We start from the raw sequence: 11508 nt of genomic DNA, 5'->3' as shown, positions 1-11508 counted from the left end.
TTTTACTTACATATGAAAATACTAATATCCTATTCTCCAAGATTAAATTAAATACAGTTTTTGGTAGAATGTATTGTGTATTTTAAGTTTCTGGGAACTGCTAATTCATATATAGTATACATTCATAGTATTTTTCTAATATGGTATACATTCATAGTAATTCTCTTATAGAAGGTCTATTTTATCTCACTAAGCTGTAAAGACCTTTTTACCAATAATTAAAGTTAATAAATTTACTGCAGGCTTCTAGAACTGCAATTGCTTTAGAATGTCTAATCATACACTACATTTAGAAATGATTAGAAAACCATGGGTCTCTGTATTTATTAAACTGAATCACCTGGCAGTAAAATTCAGTTAAGGCTCTTGGCATTGGTGAAACTTCTTCCCACTCAGACCTGCTGCTGTGGTAGACTTGAACTTCATCTGTGATTTCATCTGGTGCATAATCACCACCTAATATATAAATTTTATCTTCAATTCCAACCGCACCTGCATTGAAGCCTGCACATTCAAAAGATCCTTCACCCTTCCAAACACAAGTATCTGGACAAAAACTATAAACTTTATAAGTGGAAAGGTCACATATATAGAGTGTGCAGTTTACTGGGACAGCTTTAATTAGTGTTGCATGAAAAAACTGCCCGAATTCTGCCACTAGTTCAGACCACTGATCAGTTGTAGCATTGTAGTTGAAAAAGCAATCAAGTGATGGGTTAAAAGCATCTGTAATTTCTACCTCTGATCCAAGAACATAAATTACATTTTGGCATGCACTTGCTTCAGGATAGTATATGCCCCTGGGTAATGGGCTAACAGACACCCATTCTTTGGAAAGAGGATTGTAAGATTCAACATCTAAGAGACTTTTAATGTCCTGAGATCCTCTAGTTTTTCCACCTATGACAAATAATTTATTGAGAGCCATAACTGATGTATGCATGGTTCTTGGTGTTTTCATAGTTGATACCAGGAAAAAATCATTTTTGACTGGACAGTAGCACCAGGTTTGATCAGTGGCATCATGATATGATTCTGCAATATGAAGCCGAACTGTTCTACAACATGGCCCTTTGCAACCACCTGTCAAGAATATTTTCTCCCCATAACTAGACAGACTAGATCCTGGCAAATCAATCAGGTGTGACTGTGGCAGTATCTTCCATGAATCACTTTTAATATTATAGCAAAACGTATATTGAGCTTCTCCATTTTCCTCAGTTTTGTGAACAAATATGTATTTTTCAGTTGTGGATGGTCGAGCATCAGGGAAAAGTCCACCAGAACCTTGCACACACTTAATTGCATCCATGATTATGTCAAAACAGTTTGTGCTTTTGAGTAAACACTCTTCATTGAGTAGACAATCTTGAAGTGTCTCCTCAGATAACTGACATAATCTTACTTTTTTAATTAAATAAGGCAGATGTTTTTGCCTTGATTCTAAGTTATGTTTAGTCCAACTAAGGACAACTTTCAGTACAGTTTCTTCTTCAGGAACATTTAATTCATCTGATTCCAAACACTTTTGCAGTACTCCAAAATTCATCTCTAAGAAATCACTGGATTTAAATAATAAAGAAAAGTGATGTTGTACAAAGTATAAAGCATGGTCAAACAAACGGGCAGAGCCATAGCTATCTGATATAGATAATAATTGTAAACAATTGACAAGATTAATACTTTTTATTAAAAAGTCACTGCAAGCTTTGGATAGGAAGGAAACTTGAAGAAATGATGACAACTGGAAGAACATTTCCACATTATCATCTGTTATCTTTGTTTTTCCAGTATAGGCATAATCAAGAAATGCTTTTACTGCTTTGGAGGACAAATTAGTAATGGTAACACTTCCACCATCTCTTTCTTTCATGTTTACTTCAAACATAGCCCTGCAAAAATGAACACAGAAGAACAAATAAACAGGAATATTTTATTCCAAGATAATTTTCAATATGACCTTAAAGAGGTTTCCTTCACTCTTAGGTTGATATAAAATATATTTACAAAATACATTTTTAAAGCATCCTAATAAATTAATGTCTATAATAGAGACCATATTATTTATCTGTAAAATACACATATTACACAATACCACATTGAAAAATATATAGATTACAGCTAAGCCATAGCAATGAATCCAAAGGCTTTAAAAAGATTCAAATTTTGTGTCTGATTTGATGTTCTTATACATTATTCATAAAATTGGGGTAAAATCTAATGGCTGAATTTATTTACCTATGGATTAATTTAGTATCAACTCTGCAGGTTATAACTAAAATTACTTAAAATACAGGATAAACTTACATATACATTATCCCCACCTGGTAATGTTGATACCACTCTAAGAAACTGGGAACATTTTTGGCTCATTTTAAGCAAAAGTATAAATTATTTGGAAATGTTTAGGCAGGAGACTAAGAATATTTCATGACTGGCTTTGGTAAGAACAATATTGCCATCCATCCTTAATTAACTTTATATCCAGAGTTACTAATTTTTACACTTTAAACAAACCCATTAAGATGGTTTTCAGTAGAACTGCAAATAAAAATTAAGGTTAAAGAGGAAAGGACTACAACAAACAACTAAAGATTGCCAGTTGAACATTCATTAAGACTAAAGATCATCTGACTTTAGGCCTGGTTTAACATTGGTTTGTTTTTGTACCAGTATTGTCCAGGATACCTTTGTGAGCAGTGCCCAAGTACTCTGCAGGCATGCTTAGTTGGTTAGCGTGTTAAGACTCTTTTCAACTGCATGGACTGTAGCCCGCCAGGCTCCTCTGTCCATGGGATTTCCCAGGTAAGAATACTGGGGTGGGTTGCCATTTCTTCTTCAGGGTATCTTCCCAACCCAGGTTTCAAACCCACATCTCCAGCACTGTAGGTGGATTCTTTACCATCTGAGCTATGAGGGAAGCCCCCAAGTAGTACTGGGGGAAAACTAAATTTCATTATTAAAGTCTATTCTAGAGAGTAACTAAAGCTACTAAAGAAACACTAGTGTCCACCTGAAAAATATGAGGAGGCTTCCAAATACAGAACACTCCTTAGGAAAAGGATGATAAAGCCCCTTTCTAATAGGGATATTCAATACTTCTTAATATAATAACAAATAAACATGGTTACAAAAATTTATACATGTTCCACATTGTGCAGGATATTTCAATGTGATCAACTTAGAAACATTAACCTGTGGTGATAATCGTATTAGATTATTAAGACATCTATAGTCAGTTTAAGGTAATAATAAGAGTGTGGCCTCTAGAACAGGGCTGCCTTATTAACTGTGTGACCTTGGGGAGCTAACAACTTAATCGTGCTTCAAATTCTTCTGAAAATGCGGATACTAGTAGTACCTATGCCACAGAGTTATGAGAGGAACAACTAAGTTAACTGATGCAAAATATTAGCTGTTATTGGAGTAGGAAATGGCAACCCAGTCTAGTATTCTTGCCTGAAAAACTCCATGAACAGAGAAGCCTGGTGAGCTACAGCCCATGGGGTTGCATTGCAACTGAGCACATTAGCTGTTACTATCATTTTAAGGAAAAAAAGTTTTCTAAAATCATATGCATTTCTAATTTACCATCAGCTTCCACACTGTCCCTGAGAAGACATGTAATATCATATTTATATACTTCATCCTATTCATCTTTAAAGTATTCAGTTAACTTCCATCTCAAATTTACTGTGTTATCATAAACTGGTTATACAATTTGTGCTTCTTTTTGAATCTTGTCTCCAGGGACTTTACATTTCAATCATAATTTTCGTTTTTCAAAAACATTATAAAGGGCATTTACCATGCACTGTGTACTTTTCTGCTATTTTTAATTTTACATACCCCAGTATTCCTGTAAGTTTATAGCCCAATACTCCAGTGAGTTTTATCATAACACAAAATTATGAATCAGTGGCCTTATCTACAAGAGTGTAAATTATATAGACCTTCTAACTACATTTGTACACATTTTTATGTGAACTATATACTCATTTAGTAAAATATAATATATCATAAAAGATTCAGGTCATTATAAAATTGTCTTTTGTTTTACTTCAGAACAGGTACAAATTTTAAAAAACAGTTTTTAACAGTAATTTTTAAAAATTGAAAACAGATCCCTAAAAAGCTAAGCTGTAGGCATAACTCCAACATAAACAGTAGAGAGGACTGCCAATTCAAATGTCACATGAACTTCTTATTTTGTTAACATGCAAACTTTATAAGGAAATAAAACTGCATGTTCATACCAAATTATTTCCATTTTTTGGCTAGATTTGGAAATAATTTCAGCTAAAAAAAAAGTCAGCTAATAATATTAATAATACTAAATTCAGCTTAATAACAATTTAATTCAACAATAATAACTGAAAGTAGTGGACACTAATCAATTGTTATTTAGTTTCTAGTGTCTGACTCACTGCAACCCCATGGACCATAACCCACAAGGCTCCTCTATCCATGGGATTTCCCAGGCAGGAATACTAGAGTGGGTTGCCATTCCCTTTTCCACGGGATCTTCCTGACCGAGAGATTGAACCTGCCTCTCCTGTATTGGCAGGAGGATTCTTTACCACCAAGACACCAGGGAAGACTGACCTAATCATTGCATATATGTTATTTCATTCAACTCTCACTAATGACTTTATGAGCTAGGTCCTATTTGTCTTATCCTAATTTTTTACAAATAAAGAAACTGAAGCATAAAGAGGCTAAGTTACCTAAGTTCAGTCTAATAAGTGGTGGAGCTGGAATTTAGATTTAGGGCATGTGTATAAAGAGGCCAAATACTTACCTATTATACTGTACTGCTTCCTCTAATGAAGAGGTGATATGAAGGATAAGGGAACAAAAAAAGAGTTCCTTGGAAGAAAAACTGAATTCAAAGGGAAGTGGAAAGAAACTAGTGGAATCTGAAAATGGGAGAGCATAAGGCCAGTTAGGGCCCCAGTGGAGGCTGAAGAATAACTTAGGTTACCTGAGAGAAGAAATGAGAAGAATACCTGAAGACATATAGTCTAGTTAGGCAAAAAGCTAGTAAAAGGTGTAGTTCCCCTTGTCCTCAGTAAACTGTGATGTAGCACTGAGCCACTGCTCTCAAATTCAAAGCAGGAAACCCTAGAGAAACTGGTGTTTAGTGACTTCCACTGGTGGTCGAGTGGATAAGACTCTACGCTTCCAATGCAGGGGGCACGGTCTGATCCCTCATCAGGAAATGAAGATCCCACATGCCACATAGAAGAGTCAAAAAAAAAAAAAAAAAGGTGTTTAGTGAGTAGTAGATATCAATAAACTTGCTGAATGAAGTACAACCTGTAAGATTTAATCTTGAGCAATAAGGGTATGGTTTAATTATATGTTGGTAGTAAAACAAGTTAAATTAAGGATTAAAACCAGTATACGTTAACTTGTATCTAGATGTTTTTGTATCTTATATCTTGCTCTTTTTTTTATCAAGTTTGTTAGAGATTTAAACTCTGCTTACTTAGAATTGCTTCTAAAACTGAACTTAACGCAAAATATTGCACTTAAGATTTAAGTTTATTAAAGTATGACTAGGAGGCCTGAAGGTCAGGATGTCAGCAAGAGAGGTTTACCTGCCTGACAAATAGGTCTCAGAGGTACTATCTTCATACGGTTACCACAATACTAAGGTCATTACCCTTAACTACGAAGAATCAGAAACCCACTGTCATCATAGTGGATTCTAACAGTGTTATGACTAGTGCATTCCTTGTAGGATGATTTACTTGGGGAACAGAATTATACTCAGAATCAAAACAAGTTGAGTGCTCTCCAGAAATGGCTCTGGAAGTACTTCTCCCCACTTTAGGACAATCCAGGCTAAAGAGAAGAGAAACTCTCCGCATTAGAGTACCTCTTCCCTGGACAATCCATGGGATACAACACATGTCCAAAATGTATTTTTTTCTCAGATGCCTCATTTTCTTTGAGCTTGGCTTCCATTTCTGCTCAGTCTATCCTTTTCTCTTTTGCCAAATTATACAGTGCAGGGGACCTCCCAAACAAAACTGACCCCACATCAAAACAATTTTTTTTTCCAGAACAGTAAGGACTAATGTTTAACTTTGGGAAATCCTAGCCTGGGAAGACTTGAGCTTTAAAAAAAGGTATTCTTATATTTTCATATTTAAAAAATCATTAGTTAATCTACGTTCTAAGTATCTCTTTTTAAGTATTAAAGATTACTATTCCATACTCTGTAGGGGAAAAACTCAGTTACAGTCATAAAAACAACTTAATTAGTGGTATCATAAAATCTGAGGGATAGACAGACAAGGTAAAAGTACCTGAAAAAGTCACTGCATGCTGCTAACACACAACGATGACATGGGATTGTTTCATCTTTCATGATTATTTTGAAATCATAAAAGATATTTTGTTCTCGAAAATTCTGTAGTATACTTAAGATTTTCTGTCCATGATCTTCTGACACAAGGAAGTTGTTTTTCTTCTCAGATGGAATTCCATTACATGAGCCTTTTTGATTGAAATTATATGAATTATCCATAGCCACTTCTATCTGTTCTTAGAACTAGAAGGGAAAAAAAAACAAATCACTGATGTAGCAGAGTCTTAATGAATTTTCAGATCTAAAATTCGCCCTCTTAGTGTAAATCACAAAAAAATGCTCACTAAAAACAATTATAATGGTAAATCTTGTCCCACACATTTGTTTTCATGACATTTAACAGTAAATTCCTTTTAAATTTTTATAAATATTGAGCTCACTGAAATAAAAAGTATGTTATTTAGTAATAAAGTTCGAGGCTATATAATTGCATTAAATAGTACAATTACAAGTTGTATTAAAACCTGACATAGAATCTGACTACATGTCTAGTCTTGTTACATGTAAGTGGTATAGCTTTTATAAGCAGGTATCATTTGAGTATCTATCTAACACACCCCTCTCCACTCCCATCCTTTTCCTTCTGGTAGCAAACCAGATGTTAAAATGTTGATATTGAAGCAAAGGTACATGTCTTCTGGGTTACACTTACAACTGGTTGAAAAAGAAAAGGATGTTAAATTAACTGGTTATGGCCTTTAGTAAGGAAGGAAAAGTCAACATTGGTTCAAGCTGTCCTAAAAATTTGAAAGTAGGAAAGCCTTTTAAGTGAGGTCAGAAATCCAAGATAGCTGAAGGCCAGATTAACTGACTTTCCCAAACCACAAATTTAGTTTTGAGCATAAAAGTTTATACCACAAAAAGCAAGAAAGTAGGAAACAGAAAGACAGTAAGATTGGGATCTAGGTGAGTCAGAGAAATAGGAAATCTTGATTCCTTAGCATACTTCTGTTCTGGTTATTTACTGCTTTGCAAATCACCCCAAAACTTAGTGGTTTAAGACAACTTAGTCTCTCACGGTTCTGCAGGGTTAGATGGAGCTTCTTATTTGCAGGCTTTCACATGGTCAGTCAGGTGGCAGCTCTGGCTGAAGGCCTGATCGGGTCAGAGTCAGGTGGCAGCTCACCTGAAGGCCTGATTAACCTGGGTGAGAGGTCCAGTATGATTTCCTCACTCACATCTCCTTCATATGGGATGGACAGCTAGAACAGACAGGGCTCTCTCCCCCTCTTGATCCACTCTCTCCATCAGTTCAGTTCAGTTCAGTCACTCAGTCGTGTCTGACTCATTGCGACCCCATGGATCACAGCACGCCAGGCCTCCCTGTCCATCACCAACTCCTGGAGTTCACTCAAACTCATGTCCATCGAGTAGGTGATGCCATCCAGCCATCTCATCCTCTGTCGTCCCCTTCTCCTCCTGCCCCCAATCCCTCCCAGCATCAGAGTCTTTTTCAATGAGTCAACTCTTCGCAGGAGGTGGCCAAAGCAATACTTCCTCAGAGCATGGCAGTCTCAGGGTAGCTAGACTTCTTACATGGTAGCTGTGTTCCAGAGGAGGAGTTTCAAGCCCAGGTGAAAGCTAGACGCTGGAGAAGTAGTCTGAATTGTCCTACAACATCAATCAAAGCTTCATTCTAAGACTGAGACAATCATCTCTGTGTTATCCAAAATAGTAAGCATGAGCCATGTATACCAATTTACATTTAAACTATTTAAATTTAAATAAAAGTTTAGTTCCTTGGTATAGCCATATTTTAAGTAGTCAGTAGCTATATGTAATATGGTGGTTACTTTTATGTGTCAACTTGATTGGGCCATGGGGGTACCCAGATATTTGGCTAAACATTTTATCTGGGTATGTCTGTGAAGGTGTTTTTGGATGAGACTAACATCTGAATCAGCAGACTGAGGAAAGCAGGTTGCTTTACTTAATGTGAGTGGAACTCACTGAATCCATTAAAGGCCTGCAAAGAACAAAGGGTCCAGTAAGAAAGAATTTTTTCTGTCTGCAAGACTGTCTTTGAGTTGGAGTATCAGACTTCTCCTTCCTTTGGACTAAAACTTGGATTACAACTTTCCTGCTAATTTTACTACTAGGACCAGTTTTCTGATGTTAGGACTGCTTAGTTTCCATAAGCATATAAGCTAACTCTACAGAGTAAATCAATCTATCTTCCCTCCAATTGGCTCTGTTTCTCTGGAGACCACTAATACATGTGGCTAATGATTACTGCAGTGTACTGTATACAGTGTACTGTATACAGGAAATAAGGAATATTTCCATCATCATAGAAAGTTAGTGACTAGCTGATGTACTATAAAATAATGTGCCTGTGTTAAGAGTGTATGTGCACACATGTGCAGGAGGCAGTAATATGATGTAATTTGCAGTAGTATTAGAAAAATAAGTTACCTGCAGTCATTTTGTGAGCAGTGTTCTGAGTAACTATAAGGAGGGAGATATATTAAGAATGAAGGTGGGAGTGAACTTTGTGGAAATGAAAGAATATGTAAATCAAATAGAGATGAAAAAAGGGAAACTTTCAAAAACAGTATCTTTAAGGGTATAAAAAATGGATGCCCCATTCTGCAGATTTAGGTAGAGGATCACGACGTATCATAAATTGAGGATGCCTGTAGTAAACTTCCATTTTCATTTCTGTGCCTGCTACACATGCTTTAATATATTGCCAGTATGCAAAGAGTTTCAAATTGGATGATTACAGGTCTTGGGAAGTAGAATTGCTTCTGATTCTGACAGCATGCCTCACTTTCTGCGTGCCTCACAGATTCGATGTTATTACCAAATGTTGTAAATCTGAATTTAAGAAAATTCCAAAGCAGATGCTTACAAGCTGAAAGGCACAGTAGTGATGAGAAATAGCTCTAGAAAAAAACATATTCAAGGAATGGCTCTAAATGTGAGTGCCAATAGTTATGGTTTTCCTCTAGCCAGGTCAAAGCTTTGTTTCTAGGTTGCTCCTGTTTTCTCTCTGACCCCCATATCTTAGAACCTTGCTGTTGTCATCTAGGAAATAAAGTCTCAAAGGACATCACTGGTTTCAAATTTCAAATATCAAACAAAGCAGATGCAAGACATACAATACGAAGGAACAAATGGTAAATTTGTTCTGCCACTCTCCTTTAGAGAGATGCTACAGGCATCTGATGGAACTTCAGTTGCTGACAAATCATGAAAAAAAATCACAAGAAGGGAGAGAAAGAAAGTCAAGTATCACTCAAATTCATCAACAGCAACCATGTCTATTCTGTGAGACAGTATCTTAAACTGTTTCTCTAATGTAGCACATGGACCACCAAAGGTCCCTGAAACCCTCTCAGGAGTCTGTGAAATTAAAACAATTTTCATACAAACATTAAGTAGTTGCTTTTCTCACTATTCTGACACTTGCACTGATGGTACAAAAGAAATGTGAATGAAATTGCTACCATCAAGGAATACACCTATTTATTCTATTCTTCACCCCAAGCACTCAGAAGAGGGAAAAAGTCAACTTCACTTAAAACTGTCCTTAGTGAAGCGCTAAAAATTCTGGATTTTATAAAAGCTTGCTCCTTAAGGATACATCTTTTTAATTCCATGTGACAAAATGGGAAGCCCACATAGAGCACTTCTGCTACGTGCCCAAGAACTACGCAGTCTTGAGGAAAAGCACAGATGCAGCTACCATTTATACGGAATGTCAAATGACAGACACATTATGGCTATTCTATCTTGCGTATTTGGCAGATATGCTCAAAAGTGAAGGAAGTGAACCTGCCATTTTGAGGAAAAGAACTGAGAATATTTGTTGTCAATAAAATTGAGCTCACAGACAAATAAACACAAAGAATGAAGTGTCATAAAAGGAGAAAGATAATAAAAGGCTTGGGCTCCAAAGAAACGTAAGGCAGAAAACAGTTGTATTAGAGTTCTTCAGAGAAAAAAAAACCAATAGGCTACATATTTGGCTATAAAGCTATTTGTTATATATATAACTACTGATATACATGTGATATCTATGTGGGTTCTGTGTGTATATGTATATTCGTGTATGTAAATATAGTATATATGTATATCAGTTGAGTTGCTCATTCGTGTCTGACTCTTTGCAACCCCATGAATCACAGCACGCCAGGCCTCTCTGCCGATCACCAACTCTCGGAGTTTACCCAAAATCATGTCCATCGAGTCGGTGATGCCATCTAGCCAACTCGTCCTCTGTCATCCCCCTCTCCTCCTGCCTCCAATCCCTCCCAGCATCAGAGTCTTTTCCAATGAGTCAACTCTTCGCATGAGGTGGCCAAAGTATTGGAATTCCAGCTTCAGCATCAGTCCTCCTAATGAACACCCAGGACTGATCTCCTTTAGGATGGACTGGTTGGATTTCCTTGCAGTCCAAGGGACTCTCAAGAGTCTTCACCAACACCACAGTTCAAAAGCATCAATTCTTTTTTTTTTTTTTTATTTTATTTTTAAACTTTACATAATTGTATTAGTTTTGCCAAATATCAAAATGAATCCGCCACAGGTATACATGCGTTCCCCATCCTGAACCCTCCTCCCTCCTCCCTCCCCATACCATCCCTCTGGGTCGTCCCAGTGCACTAGCCCCAAGCATCCAGTATCGTGCATCGAACCTGGACTGGCAACTCGTTTCATACATGATATTTTACATGTTTCAGTGCTATTCTCCCAAATCTCCCCACCCTCTCCCTCTCCCACAGAGTCCATAAGACTGATCTATACATCAGTGTCTCTTTTGCTGTCCTGTACACCGGGTTATTGTTACCATCTTTCTAAATTCCATATATATGCGTTAGTATACTGTATTGGTGTTTTTCCTTCTGGCTTACTTCACTCTGTATCATAGGCTCCAGTTTCATCCACCTCATTAGAACTGATTCAAATGTATTTTTTTTAATGGCTGAGTAATACTCCATTGTGTATATGTACCACAGCTTTCTTATACATTCGTCTGCTGATGGACATCTAGGCTGCTTCCATGTCCTGGCTATTATAAACAGTGCTGCGATGAACACTGGGGTACACGTGTCTCTTTCCCTTCTGGTTTCCTCAGTGTGTATGCCCAGCAGTGGGATTGCTGGGTCATAAGGCAGTTCTAT

At 36.8% G+C, this 11508-nt stretch overlaps 1 protein-coding gene across 2 annotated transcripts in view; it reads right to left on the bottom strand.

Moving 5' to 3' along the window:
- Window positions 1-6: 6 nt before the first annotated feature.
- Window positions 7-11508, bottom strand: part of KBTBD3 (kelch repeat and BTB (POZ) domain containing 3) — a 71177-nt gene continuing 59675 nt past the window's right edge. For both annotated transcript variants that reach the window (XM_010855149.1, XM_010855150.1), the window contains exons 2-3: window positions 6318-6562; window positions 7-1892 (exon numbers count right to left, since the gene is read on the bottom strand). In XM_010855149.1, the coding sequence (XP_010853451.1) occupies window positions 290-1892; window positions 6318-6538 (1824 nt within the window). In that variant the 5' untranslated portion in view covers window positions 6539-6562 and the 3' untranslated portion in view covers window positions 7-289. The remainder of the gene's footprint in view (window positions 1893-6317; window positions 6563-11508) is intronic.

This window comes from Bison bison, unplaced genomic scaffold (assembly GCF_000754665.1).
Source record: "Bison bison bison isolate TAMUID 2011002044 unplaced genomic scaffold, Bison_UMD1.0 scf7180017864355, whole genome shotgun sequence".
Lineage (NCBI taxonomy): Eukaryota > Metazoa > Chordata > Mammalia > Artiodactyla > Bovidae > Bison > Bison bison.
This window is presented reverse-complemented; position numbering and strand designations above follow the sequence as displayed.